General features: G+C 35.4%; 1 protein-coding gene across 1 annotated transcript in view; it reads left to right on the top strand.

Moving 5' to 3' along the window:
* Positions 1-22146, top strand: part of si:ch211-113g11.6 (uncharacterized protein LOC559008 homolog) — a 48225-nt gene that overhangs the window by 16649 nt on the left and 9430 nt on the right. Inside the window, exons 5-12 of the mRNA XM_039750874.1 lie at positions 994-1093; positions 5978-6085; positions 9762-9901; positions 10832-11010; positions 12237-12345; positions 15011-15212; positions 19177-19292; positions 21418-21590. Coding sequence (XP_039606808.1) covers positions 994-1093; positions 5978-6085; positions 9762-9901; positions 10832-11010; positions 12237-12345; positions 15011-15212; positions 19177-19292; positions 21418-21590 — 1127 coding nt within the window. The remainder of the gene's footprint in view (positions 1-993; positions 1094-5977; positions 6086-9761; positions 9902-10831; positions 11011-12236; positions 12346-15010; positions 15213-19176; positions 19293-21417; positions 21591-22146) is intronic.

A 22146-nucleotide genomic window follows, 5' to 3' on the forward strand; every position in this document is an offset into this window, starting at 1 on the left:
GGGCTCAGGTTACTTATTTTATATTAAAAGGATAGCATGTCCCAGAGATCCTCTCTTGGGTCAAACTCTTGGGAACTACAATTACCCAATATCTCCTTGGGGGCAATAGTGGGAATCTTTCCAAGACAGTTTATACAGTATTATACATTAATAAGGGACTTCGCTCGCCAACCCCAGCCTGCACTACGTGTCAGCCACTTCGCATTTCTGCCGCTTGCGTATAAGGATTTCACTTTCACCAAACAACAAATCTTTTAATTCTCACAGAAACGCCTCTTCACTGTGAAGAAACACTACTTTTCCCTGACGGCAACACGAATTAGACAATCTACAAGTCTTCAACTTAAAGTTTAAATCTAAACAGTATATATGATCTGTTTTCGCTGTTCCGCTATTTCACCAAGTAATAATTTCCGTTTGTGCTAATGTGATCTTTTTTTTTGAGACTTTCATCATCTCTAACCTGCTCTGCATATGTATCGCGCCGTTTTTGAATTCTTTATGACGTTCTAGTTTCTCATCTACTCTTTGTCTTTTATTTTCAGCCTTGGGTGTGATTAAATCTCTTGGCACAAAGTCTTGTCTTGTGGGACGTGAAAGTATCTCTCTGAAAAAGTCACGTCTTGTCCCAGCCTAAAAAGTCTCATCTTGTCCCAAGGATTTTTTTATTATAATAGAGAGATGTGCATTTTGATTTATTCCTTTTGTGAACTGAAAAATAATGCAGACACATTTTTAGTATTTACATTTCATTTAAAACATAAATGCTCAGTATAATTTTTGCTTTGACCTTAGACCTTAGACCTAGTTCTTTTTAAAAACTAGAATCTTTAGCTCGTTTTAATTCTTCTGTGCTGCTAAAATAAGATTTACCATACTGTGTCTATATATTTTGTATATCAGTACAAGCAGTGCATGTAAAGAAAGAAGTAATTCTATGGAAAATTTAACAAGTGTCAGTTGAAACAGTAACATTAAGTGCTCTAATTCCAGGTAAATGAAACCAATCTGAGTGACACTGTGGCGCAGCAGTTAAACCCAAAGGACATTTCACCTTCTTTCCCTTCCCAGCGCTCCTTCACTTTATCTGCAGGTAGGGGACACAGACAAGCTTTTGTCATTTGGGTTAAAGTCTCTCTCTATATATACTGTAGATATATTTCAGGTCAGTATTGTGGCACAGAAACTCTAAGAACCAAGAGTTATTTTGCAAGATTATTCAATGGATGTATGCAATTTCTATGTTCATTACCAAAGTAGACCATTAAAATGCATAAAAGTCTGCTTATAGTAAAGTTTAAGTAATAACGAGTACAAGTAGGGGTTAAAATAAAAAACTAGTAATGATGCATACTTTAAAGAGATATATTTATTGCAGATTTAAACACAATTACAAAATATAGAATAAATAATATATTCAAGGAAATCTACTGCAATAATCATAATCCAATAAAGTAAACATATGAGGGCATAGTAGGTGGAAAAGTACAGTAAAAAAAAAATTATAATAATAAAAACAAAACAATAGTGCAGAAGTACAAAAAAAACCTAAAATATATCAAGACAAAAAACATGTACAGAAAATCTGTACCCGTATGACAACAAAAGAACAGTGGAATGATAAGATATAGTAAATACTGTAAATAAGTAAATCAATCAGTATGGCATATACAGTATATACAACAAAAATGAATATGAAAAAGTGTCCTTAAGTGATACACATGATAAAAATACCAAAATATGAATTAAAAAAATGAAAAAAAATTATATACAGTATATATATATACTGTATGTATATATATACACAGTATATACAGTATATATATGTATATGTGTATATATATATATTTATATATATATACAGTATACAGTATATATATATATATATATATATATATATATATATATATATATATATATATATATATGCACTTTCCTATTTAATCATACCATGTATTGTAAGATAGGAATGTCTCCTTACATTGTATCAATAGTTAAAATTTCAAAATTTTTTCAAGACGGGGGGCTTCTTTCTGGTTCTAGAACCTACTATGTTCACATATACTTACTTAATTAGATTATAATTATTGTACTAAATTTATGTAAATTTCCTTGAAAATACTGTGTTGTTACTCAATGTTTTGTTATTTTGTTATTGACCTTAAATATGTGTTTAATTTATACATAATTATTACTTTTGATATTAAAACTTACATATACTGTACTCCTTTTTACCAGTTTCTGTATTCTCCAGTTATCTGTGTGGATTTCCTTTGGGTACTCTGATTTTGTTCCACATTAAAAGGTATATGTCATAGATCTTAATTCAGTGAATCTAAATCACTCTTAATTGGCCTGCTGTAAGTGAGTGTCTTATTTTGATTGATGTTCAGTATATTGCAGTCTATGTTATTAAATTTAGCTCTGTTTCAGGTACCATAGTAAGTAGACTGAAGACTGAAATTATGTACAGTATATCTTAGATAAAATCTGTGGCATAGCAATGGATTATGCAAATTATGCAAAGCACAAGGGACTTGGAACTTTGGGGGCCCACTGGGGCTGTATAGATTTAAAAATAATTGAATAACTAAAATAACTTGCACAGTTCATTGCATTAATGATTTACAGTTTCAGTGACATGTTTGCGCCATCACCAGGCAATTACAATCCAATCCATGATGATATTACGTATTCGGCAGGCCAACAGTTTACAGTAATCCCTCCTCGATCGCGGGGTTGCGTTCCAGAACCCCCTGCGATAGTTGAAAATCCACAAAGTAGAAACCATATGTTTGTATGGTTATTTTTATATATTTTAAGCCCTTAGAAACTCTCCCACACTGTTTATAAATATTCTCCGCACAGTTATACAGTAAACCCTCGTTTATTGTGGTTAATCTGCTCCAGACAGATAAATGAATTTCCAAGAAGTAGGATTCTTTATTTATAAATCTAATATTTTCGCAGTTAGAGCATTGAAAACCTGTTTACGACCTTCTAAATAAGTTTTTTAACATTATTAGAGCCCTCTAGACATGAAATAATACCCTTTAGTCAAAAGTTTAAACTGTGCTCCATGATAAGACAGAGATGACAGTTCTTTCTCACAATTAAAAGAATGCAAACATATCTTCCTCTTCAAAGGAGTGCGCGCTTCAGGAGCGGAGAATGTCAGAGAGAGAGAGAAAAGTAAACAAGCAAAAATCAATAGGGCTGTTTGGCTTTTAAGGATGGGAAGCACGGCGATAAAGCGGCCGCAATGAAGGGATCAATGTGAAGGTAGTCTTTAAGCATTTTATAGAGGCGCGTCCATATCTTCTAAGCAAACAGCCTCTCTGCAAACAGCCCCTATGCTCAAACCCCCTCCGTCAGGAGCAGAGAATGTAAGACAGAGTGAGAGAGACAGAGAAAAGCAAACAATCAAAAATCAATACTTTAGCTTTGAAGTGTGCGAAGAGCGGGAGTTTTATTTAATACGTAATACGTGCTCTGATTGGGTAGCTTCTCAGCCATGCGCCAATAGCGTCCCTTGTATGAAATCAACTGGGCAAACAAACTGAGGAAGCATGTACCATAAATTAAAAGACCCATTGACCGCAGAAATCCACAAACCAGCGAAAAATCTGTGATATATATTTAGATATGTTTACAATAAAAATCTGCGATGGAGTGAAGCCGCAAAAGTTGAAGTGCGATATAGCGAGGGATTACTGTACACAAATTTAGACTTCAGGAAATTGGAGGCTCTGGAGTTTAATCGGAGGCACAACATGTTCTAGTCCGCCTTACAGAGAAGTGCACATTCCAAAATCGGGCGATTTTTGGTGTGCCATAACAGACGTGAATAGAAGAAGTTTTGAAGGACATCACATGAATAATGTAAAAATACATTATTATCGTAAATAATTGTTACTTTTGTACTTTGATTTGATGTCAACAGTTTTCGAAATTCAAACTAGTAAATGGTAAATCATAGCAATTCTGTTGTTATATCCCCTGTTAGTGGGCAAACGCCGAATATCAGAGCAATTTTTATACTCTCTCCATACGACGCCCTGTCGGCCAGTAGCAGCTGCTAAATGTAAGGTAGACCTGTAATACGAATTGAAAAAACACTAAACTTACCCAGGATTTTTACCTTTCCCAAAACTGAGCAAGGGCCAGCTGTAGTAACTGAAATGCTAATGCTGGTGAATCATTGCAACGGCCACAAGCAGGTTATGCAGACAATGCAGTGAGTGAAAACGTTCCAACTATCAAGTCTGGTAGTAGCAATACAATGGCTTCAGATCAGGGGCCTCATGCATAACGCCGTGCGTAGAATTCGCACTATAACATGACGTAAGCACAAAAGCCGAAATGTGCTTATGCACAGAAAAATCTAGATGCAGGAATCTGTGCGTACTCTTACTTCCACGTTCTTCCGCTCCATAAATCCCGGTCAGCGTGAAAAGTAACACTCATGCACACGCCTTCTGTCCCACCCCCAACTCCTCCCAGAATTACACCTCTGTGAATATGCAAAGCAATATAAATCACCCTTAAGCTCTGCCTTCTGTGAAAAGACAATGGAAAAAGCAAGATGGAAAATGAAAGAATTTCAGCGAATACCAAGTGGAGGCAAGGAAAAATGTACTATTTGTTGGTTTAAACAGTGGTATAAACAACAAAAGGAAGGTGATCGCCTGACAGTCGCACAGTGCCCAAAATAAAAAAGAAGTTGTCACATATCAAAGTTGCCGTGAAAAGGAGAGTTGTAGCCCACCGTCTGAGTGTCATATGAAAGCTGCTTAGAGTACAGAGAAAAAAAAGGCACACAGCAGGAAAAAAGCACAAAACGTCAACTTCAATCTCGAAATTTCCATTTTAATTACGTAGTTTATTTTGTCATTAAAGAAGAACATCATAAACTTCATCTTAAAATCGTTTAACTAACCAGTTTCTCAAATCACATCGTAATTAAAGTAGCACGTTAAATGCTTTGTTTTGTATTTGGGAATCACTACGTGCTTCTGCTTTCTCTTTCTCCGACACGACACAAAATCCATTACATTCCTGATATTACTGCTCTCTGAATAACTAAAATACTGAGACGTATACGTGATATCTTTTTCATGATCTTTTTCATTCAAATGTACTAATCTCCAATTCCTGTCCTTACTTTTGTTTCTCCACATACCCAATTGCCACACAATCAGCTCTTTAACAGACCTTAAGCCATCTGTAAGCTTACAAAGACGATTCTTGAAAACGTTTAAGGAACATTGAAATATCTTTGTAGTACAAGTTTAATTATTCTATCCTTCTATCCTTCCAGTGTTGCGTTAGCTCCAGAAAGAATACAGCACAAGGTAGGATCAGTCCGTGAACAAGCTAGCACTACAGAACCGTGTCCTCACATGTTTAATTATTAACAATACAGATTATTTAAAAGAAGTTAAAGTTTTATCTGTATAATATAATCAACATATTTTGCTGCATTTCATCTTAAAAATAATATCGTAATCATATGTAAATACGTGCTTTATAAAGTGGCGCAGGAGGCCCCTGGTGTTGTCGTTTGAATTTGTTACAAATTGAAATTACGTAATTTTATAGCAGAGGACAGTTTCTACTTTCTAGCTTACATTATATTTTAATCATCTTCCTTCACAAAGTTATCTAGCAAAAGCAAGCGGTCCACATCTTACATAAATTTATATACTACTACTACTACCCACACCTTCCATTCCAGCTGCCCTAATAAGGCGATTAAAAAATTCCATTTAAAGATTCGGTTTGTTTGTCACCAGCGTGTGATCTGATAGTGTCGCAGACACCACTGCCCAGCCACTCCAAGGATCTTCTTGTGAATAAATTTACAGTTATACTAGACCAGAGGGGCCCACCTCAGGGTGTTGCACAGGGGCCTTCAGCAAGCTAACTATGCCACTGGGTACAATGATGTGACAAACATGCCTTTTTTTTCTACCAGATGGCAATTTTTACTCAGCACTCTCTATGGCAAGAAATTTTAGTGGTACCATTCGCCGAAGCCTGGGTAACAAGAAGCAAGTTAAAACTGAAGTAAAATGGTTACAAAGTAAGTTGTGTATTTATTTATCGATTTGTTTATTGTGCTCTTCACAATATGAGTGTGTATGTGTACTCATCAGCAGGTAATCCCATAGCACAAATGTGTTTTTAATGAACAGCCAGCATGGTTCAAGAGAAGAAAACTATTCCAAAAACCAATCTCTTAGACCTTTTTGAACAAGTATCTGTAGAAGTAGACAAAATAAGGCCATACAACATAATCTGCTTAGACCTTCAAAGAGCCATTCATACAGCTCTACACCAAAGATTAATTCTAAAGCTAGAAACCACTGGGATCAAATGTGACTCATGTTAAAATTGCAGATTACAAATAAGAATGCTCTAAATGGGTTGAGGTCATCAGTGAAATTGTTCAGGGGTCTCTGCTCCGACCATTACACAGTTTTCAATTTATATCAGTTATTCTGGTACAGTTAGTAAGTTTGTGTTATTAACAGATGTCACCAAAACTGCAGAAACAGCATATGTGAAGGAGGCATAAAAAGCAATAAGAAATAAAAAATGGATAATCTAAAAAAAACTAGATTAAAATCCTGTCACTGTATTTCAGTGTTGAGAACTTCCAGACAAAACTAGATTTAACTAGATTTAAAGACCATATTCAACTTAAACTGTTTATTCTATTTGACTTATGAAATCTCTAAAAGTCATACTCACAATTGACTGGCAGTTATTTTTCTTGTGAAATCCTAAAGGGAGTCTTCCACAAACTTGCAGTTTCTTAACAAAATGGGTACTACATAAAATGAAGACAGTTGTGAGACCTTCCCTGCAGTGAAGGGGAAATAAATTAACTTTGTGGTAAAGTGCTGCTCCTGTTGGTTTGTACAGGAAAATGTACTGACATTCAAAACAATATGGGTTTATTTCCTGGTGCAGAATTCTAATATGCCTGCCATTGGGCATTGGCAATATACAAGGTGTTTATAATTTGAAAAAGCAATGTTAGATTAAGGATGCCATTCCAAAATAGGTATCAAATTGATTAGACTGTAATGCTGGCCAGCTGAGAAACAAAGCTGAATAGACCTAATAATTGTGGTTTGTAGAGGGGCACCACCTATGTTGTCAATTCTCAAAAATACAAGTCACTTCCATTGAGGCACAGTAACCAGGAAAGTCTTTAGAAATAAGGTGGAGGAGAGGGAGTGCACTGTGTTAGACTTTGATGTATTCCACACAAGTATCAAGGAAATTAGGGTTAGGGTTATACACATTGTGAAAATATCGTTAACCTCCACCAACTTACAAAGATGCTTCTATAGTGCCTTAAAGTGTAATTTTCCCTCACATATGTTATCTCCAATTTGATGAATTACTGTTACCTAGTGGGAAGGCATGGGTTAAGGTTAGGACAAGGCCTGGGAAAGATATACACTAGCAGTTTTCAACTCCAGTCCTTGGGGACTCTCATGGCTGCAGGTTTTTATTCGAATCAATTTTACAATCAGTTCATCATTCTTACTTTTTAATTCATCACATTGTTTAGTGAGATGTCATTCTTATTCTCTTATTCTAAGAAATTAGAAAATATTTGTATTTTTCCCAGACCTTAACATACTTAAATTCCCCTTGACAATTTATTTTTCATTAACCCTTTTCTGCAGAGTGTGCTCCTTTAATTGAATCAAAATGCTGATACCCCTAACAATCAGTGTAATATTCACTTGTCTTCTCATTTGTCAGAAATGCTTCTTAATGTGCAGACATATAACAATGGCAGTGAGGTAACTGCTCCCTTTAGAATTCATTGTTGTCTGTATCTGTGTCTTCACTGCTCATTGCTAATCATGAGCATCTGGATACAATTAAAGGAGAAAACAAGAAAGGGTTATTTAAAAAGAAAGTAGCAAAAGACATGTAACTTTTAAAAGTTATGCAAAAAACAAAAAAATAATATTCAAAGAAATATTTGTAGGCCCATTAGCTACACAAAAAGATCAATCAAAAGTAAGAATGACAAACTGGTTTATAAATTGAATGAAATAAAAACCTGCAGCCATTGTGGCCTCCAAGTCTTGGCGTTGAAAACCACTGATGAAGACACACAAACTAATTAGAATGATTTTCCTTTTAGAGACTCTATTAAGGCACCAGTTCACAAAAGATTTCTACTCAACAATCAGCCATTTCTCATTCTTTATAATTGCTTCTAGAATATTTTCAGAGCTTTATTGTCTGTCTACAATATAAGGAAGCCAACAATATTGTAATTATCTGATCTCTAGAGCATCTGTTCAAATAATAACAAATGCAAGCAATTTCAGTGGTTATTATAGTGCTGCCTTGTAGACATTAAAATTTTACAATTATTTATTTTGCTCACCATTTTTAAAGCACTTACAAAGGTTTATAAAATAAATGAATAATAGTGGCTCCACCGGTCTCTTTTTCCCTTAAAATTATGTTGCACATCTCTAGATTTAAAGCTAATTTCCATTTGATAATGTCTTAGTCTGCATCATCCGTGACTTACTGTATGGCTCCTTGAGGCAATTTAAAACTTAAATGTCTGTGACTCTGTCATTTTGATCCTGCCCTTCAACTTGATAAATCGATATCTACCCATTAAAATAAATGTGCATAACTGCAGAGGTTACTTTATTATGGATAACAAGACATTGTCAGGTTTCATGAGAGCATCCAGATCTCTAAAAATATAATGATTTATAATTCTTTATTGAATAGTTATGTTAGTGGTTGGCAAGAATTTTAGTGGAGGATTTCTGTTATGAAGAAAGATAAAACTTTCCAATGACTAGAGGGACAGACCAGCAAAAGGCAAATGGTAGGTGAAAGCTACAACATAGGCATATGTGTCTGGAGTCATAGAAGGAAAAACCCTACTATCTGACCTGGCATATCCACCTCCACTTTGCAATTTTCCCATACTTAATATTCATAGACCCAGAGTGTAGAGTTTGAGGGGGTCTTGAGTAAAGCTAAGCTACTGTATGTAAGTCACTAGGAAACTACTGGGCTGCGACTGTAATATAGTGTTTGCTCCTCCATTGTGTTTAGCTATACAAATTAAACAGTCCTTTTCTACATTGGCTCCATGTGATGGGGCATGTAATTAATGGTTGACTTTTGTCATGCACCCAATGCTGTCAGCATAAGCATTGACAGAAACCATAACAGTTAAAGATCATGGGGAGCCAAATTTGGAGGGTAAATAATTGATAGATGTAAAAGAAAATAAAAGTATTACATCAAAACAAAATGACGACATGAAAAAAACATTACAAATCAATTTTCTGACACTTGGCATTAAAGTTGAAGTATCTGGGAAAAACTTTTGCCTTTGTTTCACATTTTATTTGGTATGCCCATGGGATGCAATCATAAGCTTCTAGAGACTATTGTTATTTTTGTTACTGATATAGTTTTATTTAACAATGCAAGGTTCCTGAACAAGTGTACACATGTCTATGATGTATTGTTTAAAACTGTGGTTCCAAAGTTCAGTCCTAAAGGATGACCTGTTTACGGGTTGCTATTCCAACCAGTCTCACAAAACATGAACTGGTTTAAAGCAATTCCCTTGATCCATGGGGACATATCTGTTTTTAATCTTCTTAGAGTAAAGTTATACCACCAAAAGGTCCACTTTTAAGAGTATGTGAATTTTCCTATTCCACTAACTAATTTTTATTTTGCAGATCCTCAGTTTGCTGGAGCAGCTGTTATTCCAGGGAAGGAAAAATACAAAGAAGAGATATATGTCTTCTTTACAGAACTTAACAAAACATCTACCATGGATGAAAATCCATACCGGGCAAGAATAGGCCGCATCTGCATGGTAAAAGTGTGATCAGATAACATTTTGTATTTCAGAATTAAGTTAAATATAAGTGTTTTTTTTTTGCCATTATTGATACAACAAATCCTTGCTTGAGGTAAATTGAAATTGTAATTTAACTTAACCTTTTTAAAATTCCTGGCTAAAACTGACAAAAAACAGAACTTTGATATAAGACAATATTGCTGCTGTTAAATCATAATCATTAAAGGTAAAAGATATTTATCATTTAGCAAATATAATCTACTTAAAATGTCATATTTAGATAAGAAAATGAGGCATACTTATTTGACATGCCATTCATTTGCTCTACCATATGGCAGCATATTATTGGATTTAGGCTTCGTTTTCTGTACTCCATCACCCAAACTAGGGTAAATTTAAGTTAAATACCAATGCAAAACTGTGGCATTTGGAGATATAAATTGGTCTTTTGGAAAAAACCCTATTTTTCTGATTTTTTTTAGTATAAATGCAGTGTATATTGTATTTATGTATCCATGTGTTGTCATGTTCATGAACAGGTGAAGATTGGTCATATACTAGTTAAGTCTATTTTAAGACAAATGCAATTCCACTTTTTGTGAGTATAAGAAGCAACCCTGGTGAACTGTAGTTAACTGTGTTGACACCAAACTATTAACACTATGGTTATCTAAGCTACTGCCAGAGCTTCAGAGAAAAATAATACAAAGGCAATACAATTGAATACTGTATACAGTATTTGAATATGAGCCTGCTTGAAAGCTTAACACATTTGGTTATATTGTTCAAGTAATGCTACCCCTCCCCCAACCCATTAGCTAAAGCTGTTTAATATTGATACCTTAGTTTATCTTAAACTTTTACTGTGTGGTCTTGCTTCAGCATTAAAGAAATAACTAAGACACCTGCCTCTCTGTCAAAATGCTGCAACCATATTTCTTACAGGTTGATGAAGGAGGAATTCGAGGTACTCTCCAAGATTCATGGACAACATTTTTAAAAGCTCGAGTGATGTGTGGCTTTCCATCCACACTTCGACAATTCAACCAGTTCAAGGAGGCCTATGTGCTGAACAGTAACACAAAGCGGGAAGGAATAATATATGGCATTTTCTCCAATGCTTGGTGAGCCAAAGAACTGCAGTTCACACATGTCCATTTGAGTTCTGTTTCCATTGTCCAAACCTAGTCTGTCTAGATCTGTCTGATCCATTAGTGTCATCCACCTGGAATTGTACTCAACTATCTATCTTTGCTTTGTGTGTGTTAAACACACATGTTTGCTCCATAGTACTTCTTTGGGCTGAGACTCACCTTGCTATTTAGGTCACCTGGTCACCAGGCACTTACTAATCAATGACCACCAAATCTGAACATTGGATCACACTGTTATCATTCACTCGGAGTTCAGACCTCAGATTTCATTCTCATCTTCATCTGTGGTCATGAGATCTGAATAGTGAGTAAAACAATAAGCGTTATGTAAAAATTGGACAAAAGGAGACTCTTTGTGTTGGGCTGCTGTGGTTAGTCTCCATTACAGAGTGAAAATGTTACATTTGGAAGGGCATTTGAATAAAAGTACTGCAAAAGGGTCTAGCTGAAATATGTATATAACTAGCATGCCCTCAAGCACTTACTATGGTGTAATAGACATGGCCAAACGGAAGAAGAGGCATGAGCAAACCCATGAGACACTGGGGAATTTATAGCTGGGAGTTCTCCATTTGGCAAGGAAAAAACACTCCCCAGAGTTGTGCCGCTTCCTGTTTTTAATATCCTTACTATATAAATTAGGGTATAATATCATTAACATACTGCATTAAGAACATGTATCTTTCATTCAGATATCAATTACAGGTGACAGATTCAGCTGGTCAGTGCTGTTGCCTTGTAGCTCCATGGACCTGGGTTCAGCTTTTAACCGACTGACTCTCAGCATGTCCATATGGTTTCCTGGGCTTTCTTGGAGTAATCTAGTTGATTCTCTCATTACAAAGATTAACTGTACATGTTCATTTAACTGAGAACTCTTACTTGGACTCAAAATATGGGTGTGAGTGTGGGTGTGCTCTGCAAAGTGCTGCATTCACATTCAAGGATGATTTCTGGCTTACACCTGATATTACCAGGATGGGCTACACCTATTCATGATTTTGTAATCAAAATCTGATTCAGAAAATGACTTGAAGATTAAAGGGAACTAATTGTCTCCTCCAAACATTCTCCAATTATTATGGGACCTATTGGTTAGATTTTTTAATAAGACAATAAGCTTCAAATGTATTAAATCCTCTACTATTTAACATGGCTGTTGCCAGCTCACAGAATTTTGCTTTCCATTTCTGTAGGGATTCTACTGTGGTTTGTGCGTACTCTCTCTCAGATATTGACCAAACTTTCAGAACATCCAGGCTAAAAGGATATACAACTGCTCTGCCTCAACAGCGACCTGGAATGGTAAATGAATTATGGTAGTCATTTTCAATGGTAATATGACCTGAAAAAAAAATTGAATTTATGCATTCATTAACAAGCCATTGTCTGACCCATATTACTGTATGTACATTGAAACAGTGTTGATGGTAAAAGTTTGTTCAACTTGTGTCATTGCCATATTATTGCATTATGTATTTATTTGTATTCTGCTCTTCAACTGTTTATTGGTAGTAAAAAAATGTATTTCTGAATACAAGATCTTAAAAAGGTAAGAGCTAACATATGATGTCAACTGTGTAATCAGATTAATCATTTGTTCTGTCACACTGATCATATTTTACAGATAATAAAAAAATATTTGAAATAAATGAGCTGTTGCCGTAAAATATGCACCTTTAACTTTATGAAGTGATTTTTTCAGGAACATGATTTCTATTATACTGACACCGGTAACGGCAGACTGCAATAAAGTGCAGTGAATACACTTGACTTTCTTTCTCTGCATGTTTAGCATTTGTTTGCTCAGAGGTTTCTGCGCTTGCTGTTTCCTGAGCTGCTCTTCTTTTCTCCACCATAGCAGCCCACTGCTTCTCTTATTTCGTCGGTATCTTTTCACATTAAAACTGATATAACTCAGTTTTTGTGTTGCAATTACGTTTTCTTTAATTTTTCACTTAAGCTGGCATTTAAATCTTCAATCTGCCTCAAGAATGATTTAAGATATGAAGAGCTAGGGGAAGTGATGGTGAAGGTGGTAGGGATGAGAACAGCACCCATACGCATGCACCCCACAGCTGCCCTGCTGCCCGATACCGAAAGTTGATTCTACAATGAAATAAAAATAGTAATAATTCCAAAACTCGCTTTTAATATAAAGCTGTAGTGCAGAGTTTCAGCATAGTATATGTGTACCAAATTTCAGGCTACAGGTTATTTGATTTTTGACTTTGACCTTCCTGGGTTGACCTTTGACCTTGGAGGCTAATCATCACCCAAATATCGGATAGTACAGGTTCGCGTAGTATATGTGTACCAAATTTCAGGTCAATAGATAAAATGGTTTGCGAGCTACAGGTGATTTAAAATCCTGGACAGTCAAACTGACAGCCATGGTATCGTATTATATAAGAATAGTCAAGACACCAATGAGTATTCTAGCAAACTACTCTTTGAATGTATGCATTAGCATTTTCTCATTCTCTCTTAAGCTTGTACTATTTCAGGAAGTAAGGAGTGATTTAGAGCATTGTTTCTCAACATTTACGGTATTGTAACCCAGTTTTTCATCTTTAACTTTATTTATGACCCAGTCTTCCTTGATGAAATGAGTGCTAATGGTATAGCATTGGGCTTCCCCTTGGTGAAACACGCGTGTGTGATAAATTTGGGGACAAATATCGAACAGGGCTGGTGATCACTTACCACCCATAACCCACTCACACACCCAGTGACACCAACCCACAACCCAGTGGTTGAGAAACACTGATTTAGAGGAGACTGCCTGATGTTACAATGCAGAAGCCAAATTCCCAAAACAAAACCACCTTTGATTCAAAACGAACTAGAGATAAAGTCACCATATGTGAATATAAATTGATTTCTGCCCAATCCATTACTTTGCATTTGTTGATTGACTGAATCAGAAAAGGTGGAAATTTTACCTATCTTGAAAATTTTCAAGTCCAATTCAGCAACTCTGTCTTCGAAGGGATTGTAAGGAGATAAACATGAATGGAGTATGTTGGCATATGACAGATACTGTTTTTTCTATCATTAATACTTTCTTATAATATCTTTTATTAGATATTTTTTATCTTTTTGTAGTATTAAAAAAGAAAAATGTCAGCTTCCCAGTGAGAAAAATCATAACATGGCATGTCATAGTTATGAATCTGAAACTAAAAAGGTTTTTCTAAATGTTATTGACATCTATATTACGTATGTGAGAAATGTGTATTACAATCCTACACAGGATTTGTATTGCAGTTTAATACCACTTCCAGTTGTCATGCTGCCTTGCATAATGTTTACTAAAGAGTTTAATAAATCTTGTTTTATATAAAAACACATATTTAATATATTGATTCTTGGTACTCCTTCTTAGATGTTATTTTTCTTTAGGAAATATAAGATTGACAGGAGATGGGTCAACCATTACTACATTTGGTTATGAAAACCAATGCCTATGCAGACACTGTCATAAAACTTCATGTCTTGTTTTGAAAAATAACAGAAAAATTAAGAAAACTAGACAATCACTATGAAGTTATTTTAATAACCCTCTACTTTCTGTCCATATATTCTATACTTTAAATTCCAAAGCTTTGTTTTTAATTTAACTTACATTTGAGTCAACCCTAGAGATGAGTACATATCTTAGGATATGATGAGCCAGAATTTATCTTACAAGCCTAACAGAGGATATGAAATCAGTGTTAGCACATATTGCATTGCTCTGGACATTTTTATTCATTTCTGCATTTCCTTTTCCATCCATTCATTTATTCCCCATACTAAGCCTGCTTAATTGAGTTTCAGATCTGTGGAAAGCAAATAGCTAAACATAACAGTACTATGTTACAATAGTTGGAATGCAAGAATAATTCAAAATTAGGATATACTGTATTCTTTCATAATTAATATTGCTAATAAGTCTTAGTGATTCACTTTTTCTTGTTTTAAACAGTGTGTTTTTAAGAATGTGACTTCCAGTTACACTGCAAAAGTCCTTGGCATCATCCGAGACTACTCAGAAATTGAAGATATAATTAATCCTTCTGGCATGCAGCCACTGAATCTACCACAAGTTGAACGCTACACAAAGATTGTTGCTGACCGTGTCCGTGCTTCAGATGAAACCTATTACAATGTGCTGTACCTGGGTACAGGTTGGTATCTCAAATGCTATTTATATTTCATTACCTTTGGATTCAAGATTAGATCATTACTCTCTCCTTTCCTCATCTATTTCCTTTCAACTCTAGAGATCCTTACCCCTGTGCTTTGGTATACAGTGACTGTGTAAGAAATTATTTTGACTTCTTTATTTTACTCAGCATGTTCTGTGCTTATTTAGGAGTTTGTTGATTAACAAAACACTCATGGCTAGTCACACAGAGCCTGGTGAGCAAAGCACACTCCTGCAGGCTTGATCACAGGGCCTTCAACTTCAGCTTCATATATTTACTAATGACAGCACCTGTACAGGTTTTGAATTAAGTGCTGATTGGTTTCTTTAACCTCACTGTCACTAATTTCACCTTGGGTTTTGGTCGACTTGTCCAGTGCCTCTGGAAAATGTTTTTTTAATTGTTCCATGAATTATGGCAACTTTAATTGAACTGTTACATTTATGAACAACATTGATGTGCTATATCTGTTTATGTTCTCCATCATGGCAAGTTAGAAAGAAGGTATACAGCAACTTTTCCTTGTACTCTAAACACATGTATTTTAAGTAAAAGAAAAGCATCAGTGCTGCAGATCTCTGCAACAGGTACTCATTATCTTGGTATTCAAGTTTATATAACTGTCATGGAAACTCCTTCTAAGATTTTACTTGTGTAAGTGCTTATACTACATATATGTGATCATCCATAGACTTTTTTAAACACCATTTCTGTATTTGTTCTTGCGTAAAATGGTTTTTGTCAAACTACCATGTAAACTAAAAATTTCTGACATATTTACAATCTGTTAAGTACCAGCATAATAACTGCCACAGTGAAGGCCCACTATGAATCCACAGACATCTGAAAAACCAGAGGTGCATTGGAGTTTGTTGGTTTTTTGCCAATTTGTTTTAAAAGGATCATTGAATCATCACTGCACTAATCTGTGGTTTAGTAAAATGATCACTTTACTACCATTACAGGCCCTGTCACATTACATAACTTTTTCAATGATATTCAATCGCATACTTTATTTACATAATCTCAGAGAGTTGGAGGCTGTCACATCACACTCCGGTGACTTACAGTCCTGTAGTTTGACACACCCAGCAGCTCAGTCTCACCCGTCTGTGACTCACCTTGACAAAACTTTGTCTTAAGTTACAGAGGTGGGCTGTGTGTGTGCGAGCTGAGAACCAATGGGTACTCATTCAGAAGTGCAATGAATATAATACAGCTACAAGGAATAAGAAACTTGGGCTTTTTGGAACTGACAAACTGAAAAGAGGTTAGTCTGTTTGATGTCTCATGTTAACCAAATTGTGACAGAATGGAAAAAAGAAAAACGGTCAAGATTGTGGCTGATTATGCTATACCTGGAAAGCATTTATACAGCACAGTCTTTGTTAGTTTGTACATTATCAGCTGTTAGAAAAAGGAGTGTGCTTGCAGGAATGAATGTGTGCAGGAAAGTATTCACTGAGTCATGTAATTTGACATGCCCTGCAGTTTTTGGTTGCGTTATCTGACATCCTCCAGCAATGAGATCAGCAACTGCTTTCATCAAGTTTGATATCCCCTACAACTAGAATTCATGTAATTTGCCACTGGCTTAAGAATAATCAAATAATAAGAACTCTGTATGGCTGAAATAATCCAAAAAATGGAGGAACAGAGTTGGAAAGATTAATGAGAAAAAAATATTCAAAGAATTAAAGAAATAATTTAAATATTTACATAGAAAAACAGGTAATAGACCCATAGAACAATGAATAAAACATGTCACAATAATAATATCAATAGGATATTATCCCAAAACAGAGCACCAATAATGAATTTGTTCCACTTTTTAATCCACAAACATGAATTGGTGAAAGTCCTTGATTAAATGCTTTGGTGCATCAAGAAAAAAATCCCTTCTAATGGCTCAGATCACTGATTTGGCGAACAAAAAAAAGAACAAATTAACAATGAATGAAATAAATGAAGCATAAAACAACATCAAAACATATGTTAGTAATTACAAAATGATACGTCTTTGTAGGTAAGTAAGCCCTGTGATGGACTGGCAATCTGTCCAGGGATAATTCTTGGCTTGCAACCAGTGCTATCAGGATAGAAACTGGGCTTCGTGACATTTTGACTTTTAACCTTAAATCATTATTCTTTTACTATAGTTTTATGTAGATCTGAATGGCCATAAAGTTAAGTTATATCAATGAGCTAACATCCTTAGTGGAAAGCCACAGAAACAAACTGAATCCTTGAATATCACATCAAATGGACTGCCAGCATTAAATCAGACACAACCAGTATATACATACTGCAGCTATCTGGAAAATGTCAGTGTAGGCAACATGGCAGCCATGGTTTTAGGCAACATACACTTTTAACCACTCAAATATTTCTTACCAAGTTAAATATTGTTGGTGAAGGAGGATTGGAAGTCAAGTCAAAACTATGAGCCCAATTTAAGATTAAAAAGAATGGACCAGTATCAGCACAAAAAGTCACAAAACAGTCATACCTACTATAAATATGACAACAGGCAAACAGAAGGTACACAGAGATTCACAAAGGGTAAATTTAAAGATGCCAAAAAAAACTCAGCATATTATCTGAGGATAAAACAGACTATGAAAAAAAAATACAAAATACCCCTCATCATCAGAAAGTCATGTTTACAACTGTTTTTATGGAGTCCATCTAAGGCTGACAAATTACAATTAAGGACACAATTTTTCCCAAAACGTCTTTGACCACTAAATAAAATTGTCTCCTAGTGACTCAGTGACAGTCTAAATGTCTGTAATATGCACACTGTCCCTGCCAATGTAAGTTTTTTTTTTTTTTTTAAGACCTGTGCTTTGTCTCCCACAACTCAGAGGCACAGATGATAGACAGGGCTGGTATGACTGAGGGTAGATATTTGAGTGAATTGGCCCTGAAATTATCTCCTGAGTTACTTCAGATGCTGTTTGAATAGTGCCTGATAACCTAACAATGTTGAACTGATTTAAAAAGGTTCAGAAAAATGTAAGATGAATGTTTAAGTAATGCAGTGGTTGGCTGCCTTACGGCTCCAAGGACCTGGGGTCATTTCCTGGCTAGTATTCATCTGTGCGTTTGCAAGTTCACACTTTGTGTTGATTTACTCCTATACCCCAGAAAAAAAGCGTATCTATCTGCTTCATTAGTGACTGCAAAATTGGCCTGACATTACTGAGTAGATATGTGTTTGATTTTGACCTGCAATAGACGGACATCCAGATAATTCTTGACTCTGAAATTGAGAAAGCAGTCCAAATATGGGTGGATGCATCAGGATATACAGTATCTGACTGTTGAAAACTCAACAGTTTAAAACATTGTGCTTCTAATTTTATTTTTATTTTTCAGTGTGAAATCAACTTTCATCTTTTTTTCTTATTTAATCTGAAAGTTCCCCAAAGCATACACATCTTTAATGACAAACATTCATTAAGATGAAAATAATCAATTACATTCTAAATATCTTGAAGTTGTTTGTTGGGAATGATTTTGTTGATAAGCGATTTCTTCACAGGTAGGCAGTATAGTTCAGTGGCTAACTTTAAACCCCAAGGCTATGAGTCAGTGAGCAAGCCGCTTTAGCTGCCTCTGCTCCAATTGTAAAAAGTCATCATAAACAATTTTAGTATTTCTGTGGGATGGTGTTTAATGAAAAAAGACAATATATAAAATGATTATTCCAAGGTTGCTGTAGGTTAATCCTGAGCTAGACAGCAAACGTCATTGTTAATATACATTGATTCAGTTCTCTTCGGAGGTATTTTATTTTTTCATTGCATCTGTTCAATGTATGTTTGTGACTTATTCTTAACTTAATATTTTATTTTCAAAAACAGTTTAAATATGAAGAACTGCAGACTGTTTTTATTTTGCAAGACTTTATTTGTCTCTCACTATTTTTTACCTACAGAAAAGGGTAAGATTTATAAAGTGATGCACAGTGATGATGAAGTCTTCACAATTGGACAATATTCAGTTTTCCGCTATGAAGCTCCAGTCACAGCAATGACAATTGACACCATCACGGTAAATATGAGTCTGCTGCTACCTGCATTAAAGAAACTAGATTGATTATCATTTAATTCACATCACTTTGGTATCTGTGCTCGTAAAGTCACAGTACATTTAAGATGCCTATCCCTGCAATAATGAGTTAAATCAACAATATGATTTCCTACCAGCAAAAAGCTTTTAAGACTTAATTGTCTTCAGGACAGCATTAAAAATTCCTTTGTGCAAAATAATGATCGGTTTATATATCCTAAGACATTTAGTGCAGCATCATCACAACTGTCTATATGAAGTCTACACTTTATTCTCATATCCACTTTGATTTTATTCTGCTTTTACCTTCTTTTCAGTAGAACCAATATAATTTAATGTATGTGCGTATGAGTAGTGTGCCCTGTAATGGCCTGATGTTTCTATTTAGTGTAGGGGCCAGCCATGCACAATGCCAAGCTATGCTGTAGGTTCCCTTGATCTTAAAATTGAATTAAGCAGGTCCTATGGATGGGTGAGTGATAACAGGTATTCAGGAAATTATGATGCTAGTATAGGATCAGGTTCCTAGTAATCATGTATTAGGAAGAACTGCGTTAAAAAGTGGATGAGTGTACAAAGCCATTCTAATAACAAAATCAAACATCCATCCATCCAGTATCCAACCTGCTATATCCTAACTACAGGTTCACGGGGGTCTGCCGGAGCCAATCCCAGCCAACACAGGGTGCAAGGCAGGAAACGAACCCCGGGCAGGGCGCCAGCCCACCGCAGGAAAAACAAAAAAAAAAAAAAAGAAATAGTAACTGCAACCATCAACTTTGCCAACATGACATCATTTACTGTTGTAAAAGGAATATAAGGTTTTTATTCCTGGGACAAAATAATGTGAACATTAACTTGATCAAATTATAAAAAGTGAGAATGGGGAAATGTTTTGATTATGTCTGATCATGGAGTTCATCTTTCATTTGTACAAGTTTTGAAAATATTATTAGTATGGTCAGGAACAGATCTCAAGTTCACTGGCCCCAGGCCTGACAAGATACTGATCTGCCAGCTCTCCCAACCCCTGCCACCAGCCAAAACCAATCTAAATACATGTTGAATACAAGTATACTGTATTATTCAACCAAATGTCAGTGTTTTTTGTATGTATAGGACATCAAATGCAATCTTAATATTATATTATATTAGTATTATATTAGCAGGTTAAAGACATCATAGTATCTTCCTTCATGATGTAATCAAACATAAAAAATAAAAGAATACATAAATGAATACATATTTCCTTGATTGTAGAAATTTAAGATTTATCCTGAAAGATGATCATTGCAAACCATCTTACAACACTTTTCTGAAGTGTTGTAGTAATTTGGAAAACGAGTTTAACAGCAGATGTCTTGAGACAGTTACGCTATTTCTGCTCCCCACAACACACAAGGTAGGACCCATCCCATATCCTTTACCATTGGGCTACTCCCCTATGTTTATGCAATAGGATGTCTTCCTTCTAAAGACATCCAGTATGTGAAATTCCACTGAGAAAAGAGTCCTTTCTTCAGCCCAGAAATGATTATATCATATGCTGGCATTTTCTTAAAGGAAAACTACAAAGATTGCAGATCTTCATTCCAAATTTGTCTGAACCTATTTATTTTTACTACTTAAAGACCTGCTGTTAGACAGATATAAAATCAAATTTTAAACTGGCATCTACCAATCAGATACCTATTCAAGAAACTTAATTAGTGTCGATATTTCTTGTAATTGAACTTTTCCAGAAATTGAATATCACAGTTAAAGTAGGATACCTTGGAACTCACTTAGTCTAGCAGATGATCAAAGGGAGGTACATATTACAAGAAGGAACCCTGAATAGAAAGCAAGGCCATAACTCTCTTACAAATTCTCACTGGACACTGGGAGAACATGCACACCCCATTCTGACAATGACCTTGTGGGAAATCAAACAAAGGTTGCTAAGGCTGTAATGCAAAAGCACTAACTAGTGCATCACCATCTGGCCCAAGCTAAGTACAACATAACATAAAATGACTGCACTGATAATGTTGAGGAAGCAATTTCTTTACTTCGTTTTATTTTGTTAAATGTTTAATGTAGCTGTGAAACTATTTTTATTACCTAGGGATATCTCTATGTTGGAACAACATTGGAAGTGCAGCAGCTTCCATTGGCTAATTGCAGTAGCTATGGAGACACTTGTAGGAGATGTGTCCTTGCTCGAGACCCATATTGTGGTTGGGATCTGGTCAATCACAAATGTTCTGCCATTCCAGAAGGATACAATTTCAGCTCTGGGTATGAATCTTCATTTAATGTTGTGTGACTTTTCTTATTGAGCATTTTTCAGAAACAAGTTGAGTATTGGTAATGCACTGTATGTTTAAGCTCTTTCTCCACTCCAGGTGTAAAAAGAAAATCTGTTTGCCTTTCTGTGTGTTGCATAAAAACTAAACAGAAGGGCTCCCTATGTGGGTAATATTATGTGCCGACTCTGTGCCACTCTTTGTAATTTTTTGTGATTCTGATTAGAGCTAGTGCATTACAAGGATGTTATTCAGTCAGTAAACAGGGACTCTGCTGTGCAAATAAAGAAGCTGATGAGCATATACAGAGACATCTGGGCTTTTCTCAGGTGCTTAAGAATGAAAAACTGTGGGTGAGTCTTATTGATGGTAGTCAAAATATGGTGATTTACTCACTTGAGATCCTCAATGATAATGATTTTATGTATGTTCTGCTTCCTGCTTTCTTAAGTCTATAGCCGGCTCCTTGTTTTTACTATCCTGTCATAGCAGCACTGTGTCAGAAGGTACAGTAAATTGCCTCACTATATGCCACCTCCTCATTGCTA

Source organism: Polypterus senegalus, chromosome 1 (genome assembly GCF_016835505.1).
Source record: "Polypterus senegalus isolate Bchr_013 chromosome 1, ASM1683550v1, whole genome shotgun sequence".
Classification (NCBI taxonomy): Eukaryota; Metazoa; Chordata; class Cladistia; order Polypteriformes; family Polypteridae; genus Polypterus; species Polypterus senegalus.